The sequence below is a fragment of the Osmerus eperlanus genome, chromosome 7 (assembly GCF_963692335.1).
Source record: "Osmerus eperlanus chromosome 7, fOsmEpe2.1, whole genome shotgun sequence".
Classification (NCBI taxonomy): domain Eukaryota; kingdom Metazoa; phylum Chordata; class Actinopteri; order Osmeriformes; family Osmeridae; genus Osmerus; species Osmerus eperlanus.
In genome coordinates, this window is record NC_085024.1 from 6,372,807 (window position 1) to 6,391,362 (window position 18,556).

The following is an 18,556-nucleotide window of genomic DNA, read 5'->3' on the forward strand; positions in this document are numbered from 1 at the left end:
GAAGAAAGAAGACCAGAAGCTCAAGTACTTGGTCTTTATACTGCAGTCTGTAAAAGTCATCAGGGAAAAGGTGGACTTCAGAGAAAGAAAGGGAGGGAGGGACAGAGGGAGGGAGAGTGAGAAAAAGAGAGAAAGAGAGAGAGAAAGAGGAGAGAGAGAACAAGAAACTCAGTTAGCTCAGGGACTCAACTGAAGAATTCTACTTTCATTCCGAATTCCTCTGTCCATCCCACTTTCCAACTCCAGAGAAACCTAACTCCTCTCTACCAATAGGTGTATGTGTGTAGGTGTGTGTGTGTCCCAGTTTGTGCCGCTTCTCCTTATCCTGACTTTTTGTTTGCTTTGAAAACCACCAGTGACACAGAGCCTGATTTGGGGAAAGTGCACCTTTGGGGTTAAGTGCACGTAAGTGTGTGTGAGTGAATGTGTTTTTTAAGCCTGTCTGTGAGTGTGTGTGTGTGCCATGTGTGTGTCTGTATGTGTGTGTCTACACCTTTGGGGTATATCAAATAAGGTCCCTCTTTCCCTGCCCAGTCAATCCTATTTCCCCACACACTCGAAAGCATGTCTGCCACTGTTCATTTGAGGGTAGTGTGTGTACCCCCTGTGCAAACACACACACACAAACAACACGCACACAAACAACACACACACAAACACACTACCCCCCCATCCCCGTACACACTGAGAGGTTGAAGGTAAGTGCACCTTAGGGCTGCTGGGTAACTGAGCCCATGAGGGCCAGCCTTGTCAGTGATACGCTGGGAAAACATGGCCTCCGTCCAGCGTTTACACAAGCTGTCAGCCTGTCAGAAACCTGCTACAAACTGGCCTTCAGGCTAGTGGAGGTGGGATACACACTGGCAACGAGGCTAACTAGCGATGGGATACACACTGGCCTCCAGGCTAGCTAGCGGTGGGCTAAACACTGGCCTCCAGGATGGCTATGGGCAGAGCTATACACTGTAAGTAATCAATCTCCTATGGATTAGGTCAGGACAGAGATGGTTTTCCAGGAAGCTCCAGACCCTCCAGTGTTGAGAGATAGTGTTACGGATGTGAGCTGAACCATCATTGGTCTGATGATGGTGTTGGTCTAATGAAGCCAAGCGAGACTGTATAGAGGTTTTTCTGCTCTGCATTCCTGTTTATGTTGTTCTCCCTCCCTCCTTCTCTATAAGGTTGGCAAGTTAAATGTCTGCAGCCTTTGACCTCTGACCTCCTGCCCCACTTCCCAAACCCTGTCCTTCTCACACGTCTAACCCTAACTCAGTCTCTCTCTCTCTCTCTCTCTCTCTCTCTCTCTCTCTCTCTCTCTCTCTCTCTCTCTCTCTCTCTCTCTCTCTCTCTCTCTCTCTCTCTCTCTCTCTAAGTCTAAACCAAAGTCTAAACCAAAACCTGTCTCTCTCACACTTCTAAGCCAAGTCTAGACCAAGTGTCAGTACTCTCTGGGATGGTGTGTGCAGTATACTACCTCTTCCTCAATGTTGTTCTCCCTGGCTGGGATGATGTGTGTGGGGGACAGATGGCTGTGGCCCACAGTCTATGGAGCAGGGCTCTTATAACACGGATCAAACATCTTAGGCTGCTTTGAACAGTGTGACTTTACTACCCTGCTAACGACACACCATGTGTGTGTGTCTCACTTCCGTCTGCTCTCTAATGACACATGGACTATTTGTGGCGTGTGTGTGTGCGTGCGCATGTGTGTGTGCAAGCGTGTGTGTCTCTGTGTGATGGCTCTGCCACCCGTGAGCTTTAACTTTACTTCCTCCTCCAAAGCTTTCCCAGAGGGTCAAATCCAGCCTAAGTTTCAACATGAAGGCTTTGTGTGTATGAGTGGTGTGTGTGTGTGTTTGTGTGTATGTGTGTGTGTGTGTGTATGTACAGTTTATGTGATTCTCTAGTTGGTCTGCACATGGTCTGGCCTGTAGTCTGGCAAACACTCAGCACACACTCTCCAGATGCCAGTGCACAAGCTGGATGCACATGTGTGCTGTGTGTGTGTGTCTGAGTTCATGTGTGTGTGCATGCGTGAGCATGTGTGCGTGTGTGTGTCTGTGTGTGGGCATGTATTTGATTCTGAATTTCCTGTTTGTGAAAATGTTGTTATGATAACTGAACAGAAGAAAAGGGGCAGAAAGGGAAAAAGAAAAAGTAAATATTTCTCATTTTCAGCTTCAACTGTGGCCGCAAGCAGGCATACTGTAACTATGCTGACGTTTAACAGGCTGCTAATTGGGGAGAAAATAAGTGTGTTGAAAAACTGGTTCGTATGCCAAGATTAGTCTTAAATCAGCTTTTAAGAGCACATGATTGGAACTAAATGAGTGTGTACACACACACACACACATATGAACATGCACACACACACGTACACACAATATTTAGGCCAATTCCCATTCAGTCTGCAGTGTTTAGTTTTGTTCATTTTTTGCAGTTGAGAGAATTTAATGTTAAGGGTAGATACATGCAATGTACTTCAGAAGTATTGGTATCCAGTCTCATGTTTAATGTCTGGTAAGTGGATATCATCGCAAAAATACCCTTCTTACTAGTATATGCCTGACCAGTCTGTTGCTAGATCTTTTCTCTCTCTCTCTCTCTCTCTCTCTCTCTCTCTCTCTCTCTCTCTCTCTCTCTCTCTCTCTCTCTCTCTCTCTCTCTCTCTCTCTCTCTCTCTCTCACACACACACACACTCCTGTCTCTTTTTCCCTCACTTCCTCTCTTTTTTTCACTCCACGCCACTCCACTCCCTCTCTCTTTCTCTCTCCCTCACTTTCTGTCCCTCCATCTTTCTCTTTCTCCCTCTTTCGCTATGCCCCCCCCCCTCTCTTCCTCTGGGGAGCGGTTAGTTACTGGATAATGGCAGTGGCAACAGCTCAGTCGCCCTCATCCCTCTCTCTTAAAGTAACGACTTTACCAGAGGAAGAGGGAAAACAGGGGGAGGTAGTAAGGGAGTGTAAGTGATTGAGCTATGAGAGGAGAGGAAAGGAGACGAATGGACAAGAGAGAAGAGGAGAAGAGAGGAGAGGACAGGAATGTAAAGGAAAAAAATAGGAAAGGACAGGAATTGAATGGACAGGAATGAACATGACAGGTGTAGCTGATACCTACCAGGGTACTGGTTGTTGTCCAGGTCTCTGTCCCCCCTCAGGGTAAACCCAAAGCCGGGCAGGCCACTACTGGAGGCCCAGGCTGCTTTCAGCTCCTGGCTCAGGGTCAGGCCTCGGCTTAGGACATCTCTCCGGCCATTATAGATGAGCACCCTCCCTCCACGCTCCTCACCAGCGAAGGGACAGCCCACAGCCACGTCTGACACACAATCACACGTGCACACACACACAGGAGGAAAACAGAAAGATGGTTAACACATCAGCAGGTTAGGGCTCCTGAGAGAGAGAGAGAGAGAGAGAGAGAGAGAGAGAGAGAGAGAGAGAGAGAGAGAGAGAGAGAGAGAGAGAGAGAGAGAGAGAGAGGGGAAGAAAGAGAAAAGAGACTGATCTTCCTTTACCTGCTCTGGGGAACTACCTCTGAACGGTCACCTCTTTCTCTTTCACTCTCTCTTTCTCTCACAAACACTCTCTTTCCCTCTGGTCCCACCAAGATCTCCGAGGAGAACTTGGTTCTACATCTGACCTCTGGACAGGAAGTCGGAGGTCAAAAGGCTGGAAAGGGCACGCGGTTGGCATGGAAACTGTCCCTGTCTTCCAGGCAGATCATCATAATACACACACAGAGACATACACAAACAAACAAACAAACAAACACACACATATACCATTTCAACAGCTAACAGTTTTTTGTCACATTTTAAACTCTCTATCTACCATTCCAAGAGAGACAGTATTCCTTGTGGGTTCAGTGTGTCAGCAGATCTCTCCAGTGTTTCTGATCTCACAGACACACAGGACACATGAAGCTGATTGTGGGGTGGAATGCAAGCACAACCATGTGTGTACGTGCATGGCATGTGTATGTGTGTGTGCTCAGTGTTTGGTGTGTGTGTGCTTGACAGCAGCTGTGTGTGTGTGTGTGTGTGTGTGTGTGTGTGTGTGTGTGTGTGTGTGTGAGTGTATAATGTCCTAGTAATGTGCAAGTCCGTCAGAAATCACGGCCAATGCTCAGCATATACACAGAGCCACAACAACCTTGATGCAGAACACCCACAGAGATCCCTCAACTCTCTCACACACACACACACACACACACACACACACACACACACACAAACACACGCCTTAGAGCATGTTCTCTCAACACCTAATACCTTGACTGAGTCAAGCCTTTTAAAAGTCAAAAGTCTTGATGCTTTAACTGTGATACTGAGCAGCCAATGTAGTCCCTCCAATAATCCCTCGCCCTTATCTGAAACATTAGCCAGCCAGTGATACACATACATACACACACAATAGCAAACACACCTGCATTCTGTCCACTGACTGGAGAAAGCAATGAAAAAAAGAATTGTTGACACAGTCGACTACCTTTGTAAGGATTAGGTATGAAACCTAACCCCACACACTCCATCTCAATATGGGGGTCCCTGGAGGCCCCAGCATTCAGCTTTCAGCTCCAGCCTTCAACCCAAGCCCCAGTTTCAGCCTTCAGTCCCAGGTCCAGCCCCTGCTCCAGTCCCAACAGTGTTCAGTGCTCCCACCTGGAGGCCTGATCAGATTAAGATCCCTTCCTGAAAGCTATTGATCCCCTTGTTATTGATCCACACCTTAAATAAGGACTTAACAGAGGTGTCCAGAGGGAGGGATCATGACACACACACACACAGTCATATAAATAAACCAATGTGTGTGATGGCTCCCATCTGAAGACAAGACTGCTATTCTAAGCAATAGGGAACAAGCCTCAACTTCAGGACAATATTTGGCCTCCAGTCCTAAACAAGGATGTGTGTTAGCATGTCCATGTGTGTGAGAGAGAGAGAGTGTGTCGAAGTCAACATGAAGATAAAACAATCACAGAGAAGAGGAATGAACTCTGGGCTCGAAGACAGAAACCTCCACATGATCGTATCTTGCACATCTGGAGAGTAAAAATAACTCTCACACACCTACACACCACTCACACCCTCACCCCTGCTCATCATTACAGGAACAGGGGAACCAGTTTACACGGACACACTTTCAACACCGTACTTCCTGATTGGCTGAAGAGATCCAGGTTTTCATCATCGGAGTATTTGATAGGATATCCGCTCTCAGAGACCAAACAACCAGACACGGAAACAGGAAATACATAAACAGATGTGTCTGTCATCTGATAAACTTTACAACCAGTCACAACACTGGGAGAGGCCCCTTCAGAGAAGGAAAATGAGAGACAGAGAGAGAGAGAGAGAGAGAGAGAGAGAGAGAGAGAGAGAGAGAGAGAGAGAGAGAGAGAGAGAGAGAAGAACAAAAGCGCACCCACACCCGAGCAAAGTACATACATACACACACCCATACACACAGCCATGCACACACACATGCACACCCACACATGCACACACACACCCACACATTGATTCACACCCATACATACACAAACCCAAATCAGCTCTAATGTTGGGGAGGGCAATTGAAGGGCATGGGGTAGAAACCTGCTAGTCTGACGTTGTCATACTCAGAATTCTAGTCAGAATATGAGTCTGATACTGCTTGGGCTGTGATTATGGGGCGTGTTTCAACCGAACCTGGAAAAAAAATGCCTTTTCGCTCAATTGGATACAACCAATCAGAGCAACGTAGTATGTTAACTTTTACCGAATCCCGTAGGAAGGACGGCAAAAACATATTTTTGATCGCGTTTCTCTGTTCCTCTTTCAAAATTAATGCGCTGTCGATGTCTTCTAAAACAGACTCGATGGCAGAATCTACACATCTCAGCTCTCCAGCGGCAGCCATGTTTGTTGAAAACAAATTCAACCCAAGCGCTCTTTGGTGACGTGGTTGATTACGTTACTGTTGATCATCTATCCATCATCGTATAAAGCCCAACCTGACAATTTGATTGGTACGAACAGCTCTTGTTCGGGCATCGTTTTTTCCCCAACCGAGCAACCTCAGGCTGAACTTCCCGACCAAAAATGTTGTGGGCGGGGCTAAGTTCGGCTGGCACCCAGGCTAGAAACCTGCCTCACCTGGAAGCAGAGGTGTAGTCCAGGGTATACGCTGGTATACGGCGTATACCTACTTATTTTTCAGTCAGCATTGCGTATACCCACTTCTAAATCCCCCCTGATGCGCATCATTCAGTAATATCTGTGAGTCAGATTGCCTATTTTCTTCCTCGGGGATAGTGAAGCCATGACCCACCCTCCTCTGCCTCTAATTGGCTGGTACTCGCTGCTTTCACTGATTAGATTGGTTAACTTTAGGCATGAGGACTGATGAGCCAATCAGAGGCAGAGTAGGGCGGGTCATGCCGAGGAAAATATCGCTAATACCTCAGGTGCCAGTGAAAAAAAAAAAAAAAAAAACTCAGGTGCCGGTGCCACTTGACTACGATAACGGCAGCAGACCAAACAACAGATGAAGAAATGACACAAGCGGCGGTGTGCCACCCCAGTTGATGGAAGACATCATTCTGAGGTAAGTTTTAAGGTGGTTTCCAAATGAATCATTATTTTAAACTACTGGCAAATTGCCAGTGACTGCACATTTAGAGGAGAAGAGATGTTGCCGCCAATAGTTAGTGCGAGTCGGCTAACGTTATGAAGCTAGCTACGTAGATTGGGATAATGTGGGGAAACCGGGGCATTGTTGGTTTTCAGTAAGTGTTTAATCAACCCAGTTCATAAGAATTTCATACCAGACTGATGAAACTGATTATCTCAATGTTTATGAAGCTTGTTTATTATTGTAAAGGTCTAAATTATAACGTTAGCCAAGTTACTAAGCCCTAAATTATAACATTAGCCAAGTTACTTAGCCCTAACTAACCTATATGATCTAGTTTAATTGCATAGTAGCTAAGCTGGTAGTTGATTTTTAAGTAAGTTAAAACACAAGAATGGGGACAAATAGTTTAAGATTCAGCCTAAAACAATATTGAGGTCTAATCAGGCTGTCTTATTTTGTATAGGGACAGGTAACCATGAAAAGGAAGGGAGATATTGCTGACTTTTTTGTAAAGAGGCACAAATCAGGCCCAGATCAGGCCCAGGCAGACCCCACCCCTAAAACCAGCAGCCCTGGCAGCTCTCAACCGGGAGCTAGCCAGGCAAGTCAGTGTGAGCATAGACAAGGATCCAGTCTACCACCACCAGGTCAGAACACACAGGCAGTAAATTGCATCTCCAGTTTATTGAAAAGTGAAGCCTCACACTGTAACAAAAGGTGATTTTGACAGATTAAGCCTCATTTTGAATTTCTGTGTGATGTTATTTATTTTATTGCCCTTCTATTTATTTTGTCTGTATCCATGTTTGTTTTTTTACAATGCTACTGTTATATAACATTTTGTACATTTTGTGTTAAATTTGTTGTTTTTTTGTTAAATAAACTCTCCCAAGTATTTCACTCACTAATCTCCTGTATGCTTCAGCTTCACTTGCTGAAAATATTTCCACTTGGTTATGCAGATTGTTAATGTAAAGAGGGGGACCCATGTCTTGCTGATGACTATTGTGATCACAGTAGTGTGTGTGTGTGTGTGTGTGTGTGTGTGTGTGTGTGTGTAAGTGTGTGAGAGAGAGAGAGACAGGGAGATGCATAATTAGTTTTGTTGTTGTCTGTAGACATCAATAATGACTGGCCAGACCTGTGGAGTGCTAAACAAACAGAAGACTTCAAATCCAAGAACCCCTGGTAAATACATTTTACATTCATCCAGGCTGCTCTTGTGACCAGTAGTAACTACAAACTGCTCCTAATCAAGTCATGATCATTTTATAATAGTGTGCAAGTAGAAATTACATATTTTTGGGTAAACTAAATCATAGTCTTACATGTCACTGTTTCTAAAACAGGGCTTTTTTCTGGACTACTTAAAAAAAAAAAAAGGTGAATACTGAGAGTATACCCACTTCTCCAGGGACCACTACACCACTGCCTGGAAGGGTATGGGGGCAGGCGAGAGAGAGAGAGAGAGAGAGAGAGAGAGAGAGAGAGAGAGAGAGAGAGAGAGAGAGAGAGAGAGAGAGAGAGAGAGAGAGAGACAGGTAGACAGAGTAAATAATCGAATGATCTTTGAAATATTACAGTATGTGTGTGTGTTGTCACTGCTGTGCACTGCCAGTATTAAAGAGCTAAAAGAGCAGTCTCCAACAATAACCTTCAAACATTCTGCAAAGCCATAGAGAGAGAAAGGGACAGAGAGATAGAGAAAGAGGGAGAGACAGGTAGAACGAGAAAGAGGAGAGAGGAAAAAACCCCATCTGCAAAGTCAAGTTGTGGTCCTCTCTGTGAGTTTCTGTCCCAGAAAAAGAGTTTGCCTCAGTCATCCGTCTCTTTCAATTGCTTAAGCTGACTTGTATCCTTTTGTACAGTCCTTTACACACACACACACACACAGACACACACACCGCCTCTCTCTCAGCCTACCATTGAATCCATCCTGGTTGAGGTCTCCCAGGGGGGCGATGGCGGAGCCAAAGCGTCCGAAGGTGTGTGTGCCAGTGAGGAGGACGGGAGGAGAGAAGGAGAGAGGGGACAGCTGGAGGTAGAGGTACACCCTCCCCACCTCCCTGGGCTTGCTCTCCATCTCTCTCTGCATGTAGAGGGGCGCACCCACCAGCACGTCGTCATACCTGGACACACACGCATTTACTGAAAGTCATTTCTTAGTTTGTGTGTGTGCATGACAGAGGGAGAGAGGCGTAACTCACCCGTCTCCGTTCAGGTCAGTCACCGCTAGAGAATACCCAAAGTAGGAAGCCATCTGCAAGACAGAAACACTAACGTTACACACACTCACACAGTCACACACACACACACACAGTACTGTACACACCTGTTCTCCGGAGAAGTTCTGAATAAAGGTCAGATTTGTGGAGTTGATGATAGCCACCTAAAACAAAGTACACACACAGACACACAAAGTCACACATATTCTTCCGCAAAAACCCTTGATTTAACTGTAAAATATTACTAAAACACAATGCGTGCACACACACACACACAAGGGCTACTTCATGCTTCAAAAGTAATAGAGAGGCTGAACCACATACAGATTCCCAATTCTCTTTTCCCCTCTTCCCCCTTCTCCTCCATCCTCACGACTCTACCACCCCAACCCCACCCCCACCCCCCAACACACACCTCCCTCTGGTAGGGGGGGTTGAGAATTCCTTCATGAGACCTAAAATAACAACCACATGGAGACAGCCAGAGGCTAAAAACACACACAGACACATACACACACAGGCAAACAAACACACACACATGCATACAGACACACACACAAACTGACAGAGGCCGGGTGTGAGAAACACATAGGCACATATGGACTGCTTATTACTGCTTCAGCCTGACAAAGATGTAGAATCACAAAGACTGAGTCTATGCTTAACTTCCCTCTGACCTACAACCCCCTCCCCCAGCCCTGGCGGAGGTGTCAGCACGCTTGTCTGCCCAGCTCACAGAGACCTGATGTGGGCTGACAGCTACTTTAGTCCCAGGCTTCTCTCCCGGCCTAACTCTAACCCCAATAACCCCACCCCCACTGTGAGCTACCGCCCTCCAACTCCTCAACACACACTGAGTTAATGTGTATGCTCTGTATTGTGTGGAGAGTGTCGTCGGGGTCAGGCCCAGAGTCATGTGTGTATGCAGTGGGGTAGGCAGGGTTAGGTGGGGTCACCTCTCCCCACATGCAGCGGAAACCATGCGTCATTAAGGAGGACGAGAAGCTCTGCCTAGGGGACACACTCTCACAACACACACACAGGGTTACACACACACATATATTCACAGGCATACATACTCATTTTTACATTATTACACAATAACTCAATGAACATTGACATGCATACACTCACATAAACTGATAAGCACTGACTTGATTTGAGTTATGTATGTGTTCTGGTCAGTGAGGCGAGAGGGAGGGTTTTACAGCATATAGGCACTGAATTACATTAACACATCCTCTTTCTGTGTGTGTGTGTGTGTGTGTGTGTACAAGCATAACATCAATTCCATACTCACATATCCAAAATTTTGAGCCCCTCTTGGAACCCCAGCTATCAACTCTGTAGGAAAAAGAAGGGATACACATTATAGAGAAAGACAAAGAGAAAGAAAAAGGAAGGGAGAGAGAGAGAGAGAAACCCTTAAGGGCCCACCCTGATTCAGCAGATGTGTACTGAGAACAGACTGACGGATTGGGAAAGGGTCTAGCCTTCTACTATCTCTGTCTAAACGTGTGTGTGTGTGTGTATGTGAGTGATCGCCCTTGCGGACTGATGGATGAGTGTGGCGTGGACATGTGGGGATGATCTGATAGTCCCACCCACAGAGACAAGAGACAAATCCCCTCAACCCCCCCCCCACCCACTACAGACAAGATCACGAGCTAGACCTTTAAACAAGGCCCCCCAAATGCCCAAGCCCCAACCCAGCTTGAAGGGGCTGGGAAAACTAGACCGCGACGACCACAACACAACACAACACAGCCTGTCAACAAGCATGTGCAAACCATTACGGAAGTGCATTCTGATGAAGAACATGTTGGTGCAGCAGAACTTCTAGGTCTGTATTTCTCCCCAGACAAAGATACATAGAGTCATGCCCCCCCTCTCCGAAAGTCCGCCTTGCCCAGTGACCAGGGTGAAGTCGATGGCAGGGTGTCTCTCTCTCCGTTGGTCTCACCTTGCTCTGAGTCTCCAGTGAACTCTCCCACCGCCACAGAGTAACCTGCAACCAAGACACAGAGTGTTGCTTGCACTGTGTGTATGTGTGTATGAGACAGACTTTGTGTGTGTGTGTGACAGTGTGAAGTCTTTGTGCTTGCCTGTCTGTATACCTGTGCATCTCTGTAAATAAGTGTGTTTGTGTGAGTGTGTGTATATGAGTGTGTGTTACCTAGGTAGCTGTCATCATGTGTGTCTGCAGCAGCGATGGTGTGCTTCTCTCCAGGAACCCTTCTCAGGACGGCCTTCAGTGAGTACCCGTTCAGTATCTCTGCTATGCCTGCCGTCATCACCTGACCTGCACACAAACACATACACAAGTTGTCAGAACGTCTGTGTAGACTTTCCCAGGGCAGGGAGAGAGCGGTGTCGTTTGTGAGGAAGCCGCTGTGAACACACTCCCGGCCCCACATGAAAGAACCGCTGTGCAGCCGGCATGCAGAGCTCCGCCCCCTGGGACAGCTAAAATATGCCGTTAACAGGAAGAGCAGGAAACACTCTCAGATGTTCCTGAAAACGAACAAACTTTAAATCCACGCGCTCACAGGCACATTATGAAATATCCACACACGTTTGCAAAGGAGAAGACACAGACAGCCAACTGACCACACACATACTCTGGTACCTGCACACACACACACACACATACATACATACACACACAGAGACAAGTGATTTTATCTTCTGCTGCCCTCAACCTCACATCAATCCTCTTTAATGTGTAAGTGTGTGTGTGGTGACAATGATAAATGTCCCTCATTCCTACTTTTCTCTCTCAGTTATCTCCTTTGGCGTGTCTGTGTGATCCCAGATGCTGTTGTTTCTATCTGCTACCAGTCACTGTGTGAGTGTGAGATGTTAGCAAGAGTAAGATGTTCTCGAGTGTGAGTAATAATAATGTATTAATTTAACAGTTTTATCCAAAGTGACTTATTGGGGGGGGGGGGGGGGGGGGGATTGTTGATCTGCAGTCAAATACTCTAACCTCTGAGCTAAACCTACCCACCTAGTGAGTGTGAGATGTCCACGTGAAGACCAGTGAGAGACATTATGGAACTCAGTCCACATACCCACAACCCACACTCTCCTGGGTGGGAAGAAAATTCCAGGTTCCAGTCCCCCCCCCCCCCACCCACCACCCTCCCCTTCCCCCTCACTTTGAATAAAAGCGGCTGCTAAATTAATACATTATTATTATTATTACATCATAAAATCTCCTGTAGGTCCAGGGCTAAGAACATTGTATATAAAAGCCTTCCTCAGATCGCCTTGTGTAAAGGCTGTAGATAACTGCTGTATTAGAGGCAATAAACCCCCGGCTCTGAGAGCTTTTATAAACATTCGCAGGAAGTGTTTAAACGCCTCGAAGCTGAGCCAAGCACAGGGCAGTGCCAGTCTGGGCCAGGGGAGACCAGTCTCATGCATTATTAGGCCATGTTGTACTATTCTGTAAGATATACAGTACACTACACATCTGTCACTGTATATGTCTTATGTCATACACTAGTTATCAGTGATGAGTCATCGTGTCTTGCACACCTTCACCTTCTCCTTCTCTCTCTCTCTCTCCCCCCACATCTTCTCTACTCTTTTAGTAACTGTCCTTTTTCCCACCATCTCTTCTTTCTGTCTGCTTTGCCTTATTAAAGGGGAGGGTCCTTCTTAAGTACCTTCTCATCCTTCGTTCTTTAAACATATTAAGTGTGAGGGAGTGAAAGAGCATGGAGGTTAAGGTGGGGGGAGGGAAAAAAGGAGTGTGAGCCTGTATTCCCATATCTGTTACTGTCTGACTTTCTCTCTGTCTCTTTCACACACACAATCTGAATCACAGTGGTAATGAAGATGAGTTAGGATGGACAAAATATGGAGGACAGAGACAGACCCTGACGGACCCCTGACCCTAACAGACTCTCCCCCCATCCCTCCCTCCCCGCCCCCATCTCCCAGCTTCCTCGTCCCCACTCACAAACACCTGGAGCTGGATAAGCACACCCTGCAGCAACTGAACTTTGACCCCTACTGACTCTTCCTACATGCGCTTATTCACCTTACCGACGCCCCCCCCTCCAACCCCCCCCCCCCCCCCAACACAACTACCCAGACTGAAGCCCCACTCAACCAACACTGACCCTAACCTAATAACTCATTCATCTCAACAGCTGTCCAGTAAAAATCGAGTGTTTTCTCTCTCTCTCTGTCTCTCTCTCGTACATTTCCGTCAAGCATCCCCCTCTCGTTCCCTCCCTCAATCCCTATCCCTCAATCTTTTTATCATGCTCCAATGAGGGGGAGTCCCTCCACCCTCCATTACCCTCCCATCAGCTCAATACAACTCAGACGCCAAAACACACACTTCCTGTTCCTGAGAGAAAGAGCAAGGGAGGAAGGGAGGAAGGGAGGGAGGAATGAAGAGAGGGAGAAAAGGAGGTCTCTTTCCATCGTTCTCCCGGTAAAAAACTACAGATGAGGAATGAGAGGAATTAACTAACAGTTTTGTACGCACGTGTGAGTGTGTGTAAGCGTCCAAATGTGTATGCGTGTTTGTGTGTGTGAGGTCCATACTCTTTAACATCTCTGTCTTTTCATCTACTATTTATTTGGGTCTCTATCACACACATCACAGCAGCATGACTTTACCTTGCCAGTAGTAGCTCCCTGGTCCTCCCACCACCAACGTTCCTTCCTGTAGGAGAGAAGATCTGGATCAGGACAGGAAGATCTACACTTTGGGTCTGGAACTTGGATGCATGTTATTGCACACACACACACACACACACACACCCACACACACACACACACACACACACTGTCTCCAGCAACCATAGGAGCAGAAGATTAAAGAAGGCAGGAAAAGAGACAGGAACTGGACTCGGCCTGGTGTAGGGTGAAAGGGCACACAGATTAGAGCTTGGTTGGCAAGTTGGGGTTATAAGACAGTGTGTGTAGTGTGTGTGTGTGACCAATGAGTAAAGAGGAGGCTTGTGTGAGTGCCTTTCCTGTCATCACTTAAATAAACAAATGTACAAATTTCTGTACAGTAGGGTTGAGTTGGATGGAGAGACGGGCGTGTGTGTGTGTGCGTGTGTGTGCGTGTGTGTGATTGTGTGTCTGTGTGTGTGTGTGTTTAGCCTCTATTGTCATCAGAGGTGAGGGGTCACACTCAAAGGATAAAAACTCTAAATCCTCACACACACAAACACACACACAAAGCTCCACTGTCATCTTCCGTCTACACATTCAACTTCAACATTCTGCCTGTGAGGGGAATGGCTCTGTGCTTTTGGGTTCATGGATACAGAGGGGCGTTGATTATGTCATATATGTTTTTGCAGTGACAGTCGTTACCTTGGTGAAGTCCACACTGAATCCAGCCTGGCAGAACCCCTGTCCTTCTGGGTCTGGATCATCTGATGAGCACACATGCACAAACTTCTGTATTATTTTACATTCTCCTTCCACCCTCCAAAAACAAACTCAACCTAGTTGAGCACATAAGGTATTGCTCCCAGGAGACATACATACATGTGTGTGTGTGTGTGTGAGTGTGTGCACACGCGCACGTGTGCATAAAAAATACTGAATCCGGAGGCATAATGAATGGCCTCTCCGTTTCAGAAGCACCCCGGGGTGAATCTAAATGACTTGTGACAACACACAGATGTGCACGTGCACACACACACACTCCCATTACATTTAGTAATTTAGCAGACGCTCTTATACAGAGCAACGTACACTAAGTACAGGGACATTCCCCCCGAGGCAAGTAGGGTGAAGTGCCTTGTCCAAGGACACAACATCATTTTGCACAGCCAGGAATCGAACCGGCAACTCTCTGATTAATAGCCCAATTCCCTAACCCCTCAGCCATCTGACCCCCACACATGTACATGGTGGTACACACACACATGCAGGCTGTGCGGAGAGGCTCAGCTACAGTGTTTTGAGACCCTCTGGTCATAAATCCACGTTAACATCTGAAGCTGGGAGAAACACTGGCTTAGAAACATTAGAAAGCTGCACAGCCCTGCTCCCACTGTGCGTGTGTGTGTTTGCACTTTTATATAGCTGCAATATAGCTGTGTGTATTTAAGACTATTTTCCTCTTGGGAACAATAACGTTTTCAGTGTGATTACTTTAACTGCTTGATTATTAGACTGTTAACATACATAACATAAAACAACCCCTAAGGAACCTTACGACAATCATTAATTAGTTTGCGTGTGTCTGTCTGTGTGTGTGTTTCTATGTGTGTGTTTGTGTGTGCTTGTGTGTTTGTGTGTGTGTGCAACAGCAGAGGGTGTGTCTGTAGGGCAGATGATAGAGCTTTGTTTGATCCTGTGCTTATGATTTGCCACTTGATAGCAGCCATAACTACTGAGAGAGAGAAAGGAAGAGAGAGAGAGAGAGAGAGAGAGAGAGAGAGAGAGAGAGAGAGAGAGAGAGAGAGAGAGAGAGATGAGAGAGAGAGAGAGAGAGAGAGAGAGAGAGAGAGAGAGAGAGAGAGAGAGAGAGAGAGAGAGAAAGAAAGAAAGAAAGAAAGGATACAAGCAGAAAGAAACTCACTGGTCCGGCAAGGGGAATACTCAGCGTAGGCGCTGAAGTTTTGGACGGCCACGTAGCACGTCCCCACTGGGTCCTTCTCCCCGCTCACCTTCACCGTCCTCCAGTGGTAAAGAGGAGCACAGGCCTGCAGGGACACAGCCAGCAAGCAGCTCTGCTCCGTCAACATGATCTGATACACCCCCGGAATACACCAGCAGATCCAGATAACAGAACGGAATACAGATGGATCACGTTTCAAGTATTATTTTTGTTTTGTTTCCGCAAGTCCAGTGGTTGTTCGGTGGAATGCTCACCACCACTTTGCCCTTGTGTGTCCTGACTGAAGCACCGAACCACTGGTTAGACTTGAACTCCAGGGGCTCTCTGGTCCCGTTCACCTTGATCATCCTGTTATCTGCAGAGAGAGAAGGAGGGAGAAGAAGAGGTGAGAGAGAGAGAGAGAGAGAGAGAGAGAGAGAGAGAGAGAGAGAGAGAGAGAGAGAGAGAGAGAGAGAGAGAGAGAGAGAGAGAGAGATGGAAAGACAGGGAGAGAGAGCAAAGGGGAGAAAGGGGAGAAAGAGGGAGGGGGGAAATGTGAGAAAGGTAAGATAGAGAAAGATGAGAAAGGGGGAAAGAAAAAGAGAGAGAGAGTTGCTCAGCAGGGGTGCAGTTGACTCTGGTGCAGATTCTTCTCGAGTTATTGAAGACCAGCTGCGTCTGTTTAGAGGGTGCAGTCCACACCTCATAAAACACCTTCCTCTGACACACACACACACACAAAAACCCATCCTACACAAAACCAACTGGGCCTGTAAGGTATTTGGTCCATTCATCGTCTCCTCTGTAAACAGAAGGTAGTCTAGAAGTGACATGCTGCTGGAGACAGCCCTGTTAGCTGTGTGGGTTATGTAGCTATAGCTTAGTATGTTGTGAAGGCACATATCTATAACAAGGTCAACTGGCAGAAAAGACAGATAGACCATAATCAGTCAGTCAATTCAGCCGTCATATGATCAGCTTGTACTGAAACCAAAAAGCCCCCAGACACACACACACACACACATAAATGCACACTCACATGCACACTGGCATGACCTCACACATGTGCACACTGTCACTGAGCGCAGAACACACATGCACACGCACGTCCGCATGTTGCAGAGCAGGAGACAGAAACCAGCACATAGGTTTAACACTGACACCTTATACAGTATTCTGACGGCTTTGTGAGAGTGTGTGTGAGTGTGTGTGTGTGTGTGCCAGTCTCTGATTTGTACTTATTTTAATGGCCCTACAGTAACTCTAGACATATCCACCGTATCCTCAGTAATCAATCAAACACATACACACACACACGCACACAAACGCACACATCCACAGAGACCTCCTGTGCCATGCCCATCACTCACAAAATCATTCTAATGGCATTCTCCACCCTTTCAGGACAACAGCATATGTGACAGTGAGAGAGAGAGAGAGAGAGAGAGAGAGAGAGAGAGAGAGAGAGAGAGAGAGAGAGAGAGAGAGAGAGAGAGAGAGAGAGAGAGAGAGAGAGAGAGAGAGAGAGAGAGAGAGAGAGGGGAGAGACTTGGATGATGTGAAGATCTACTATAATACAAAGCAGACCTCACCCAACTTCTCCTCAGTCTCTGAGGGGAGCTGAATTCCCACGTGCACACAGTTTACCTCTCCTCTCTCTTGCTCTCGCTCTCTTGATGAGTACAGCCTCCGTCACTCTCTACCATCTCTCTTCCTCTCTCTCTTTCCTCTATCTTGTTCTCTCATTCTCGAATGTAATTTACGCAACTATCTTCGAAGTGAGGACATTTTTGAAAGAAGGAAGATTTTGAGCGAAAGAGTGCATTAAGAGTCCATCAACCAAACAAATGCGGAGGCCAGGAAACCCAATATCAGTAACCAATCTACATGTGTTCCGATAACTATGATGTTATGTAAATGGTTTATGACTGATAATGCAAACAGAAAAATACAGTATACTCTGAACACTATTCATCTTGCCTCTGATACACATTTCAGCTGATCAGCCCAATATGGTTTATCACACAACACACACACATATAGGCTATACACGCACACTTTCTCATTCTCAAACGATACACACGTTCTTGCTCCTGAAACCCGAGGCAAACTACACTTTAACTCTTCGTTGGGATCAAATGTAACACAAACATACGGGCGCACGCGCGCGCACATACACACACACATTGAAGGTAGAGTTTCTTACTGGCGCTGTCGAAAGGTATCTGTCTGCATCCGTCTCCCTGCTGGGGCCAGGAGCAGTAGTAGACGGCTCCAGCTTCTATGATGCCTGGCTGAGACGTGTTCGCCTTGGGAGCCCCGACCAGCACACTCAACCTGACAGCCACAGAGGACACCCACAAACATGCGTAATAAGCTTTGGGCATTCTACATTTGATCATGTTGATCAATTCAAGTCAAAGAAGGACTAAAAAGTTAAGACGAAGAAAAAAGCGGGATTATTATGTTGCAATTATGTTTTTAACTGTCTAGATAAAGTGGCACCATCAGATCTCTGATATCTATATTGTATTCACCCATTAACTCTTTTATCCACTCTTCAACGGATGGCTATAAGTGCCAGACATCTAAGAATAATCTAAAATGCCGTTACTCACGTATTGCTGTCGGGGGTAGCTTGATAGAAGTCTACCGAGTAACCGAAGTAGCTCCCCTCCGGTCCGCGGTACACGGCGGGATTCTCCGTGTGCAGGTTAAAGCCCCATACTCCTAGGACCGACCACAGTAGCGACAGTCCCCAAAGTAACATCCCTGCGGAAGACACCGTTCTACTCAAAGCGCGTACCATCCCGCAAGCACACACAGTTTTTACTGACAAGTGCTGTGCCACTGTAATCCGACAATTAGAATAGGAGAGAGAGAGATGTTTCCGATTCTTCGTCCGTCCAGGTGAGGGAAATAATCCAGGGTCAATGCCGTTGCTGCGCCCAGTTCTCGCGCCGTTGTCAGTCACTATAGATTCTAGACTACTCACACACTCACACTCCTTTGGTCGGCTCCTCTTGACTTTACCCTCACAGTCCTCCAGCTACGCGCCACTCGGCGCGCCCCCGTCCGCGGAACAAAACTTTGAGCCCCCCACCACATACACTTCTTCGAGCACAGT

General features: G+C 46.7%; 1 protein-coding gene across 1 annotated transcript in view; it reads right to left on the reverse strand.

The window, feature by feature from the left end:
• Nucleotides 1-18,556, reverse strand: part of itga8 (integrin, alpha 8) — a 34,593-nt gene extending 16,037 nt beyond the window's left edge. The window contains exons 1-13 of the mRNA XM_062464700.1: nt 18,048-18,556; nt 17,636-17,766; nt 15,705-15,805; nt 15,412-15,535; nt 14,193-14,254; nt 13,485-13,530; nt 11,020-11,145; nt 10,807-10,851; nt 10,144-10,187; nt 8,951-9,007; nt 8,826-8,878; nt 8,542-8,747; nt 3,119-3,316 (exon numbers count right to left, since the gene is read on the reverse strand). Coding sequence (XP_062320684.1) covers nt 3,119-3,316; nt 8,542-8,747; nt 8,826-8,878; nt 8,951-9,007; nt 10,144-10,187; nt 10,807-10,851; nt 11,020-11,145; nt 13,485-13,530; nt 14,193-14,254; nt 15,412-15,535; nt 15,705-15,805; nt 17,636-17,766; nt 18,048-18,238 — 1,384 coding nt within the window. The 5' untranslated portion in view covers nt 18,239-18,556. The remainder of the gene's footprint in view (nt 1-3,118; nt 3,317-8,541; nt 8,748-8,825; nt 8,879-8,950; nt 9,008-10,143; nt 10,188-10,806; nt 10,852-11,019; nt 11,146-13,484; nt 13,531-14,192; nt 14,255-15,411; nt 15,536-15,704; nt 15,806-17,635; nt 17,767-18,047) is intronic.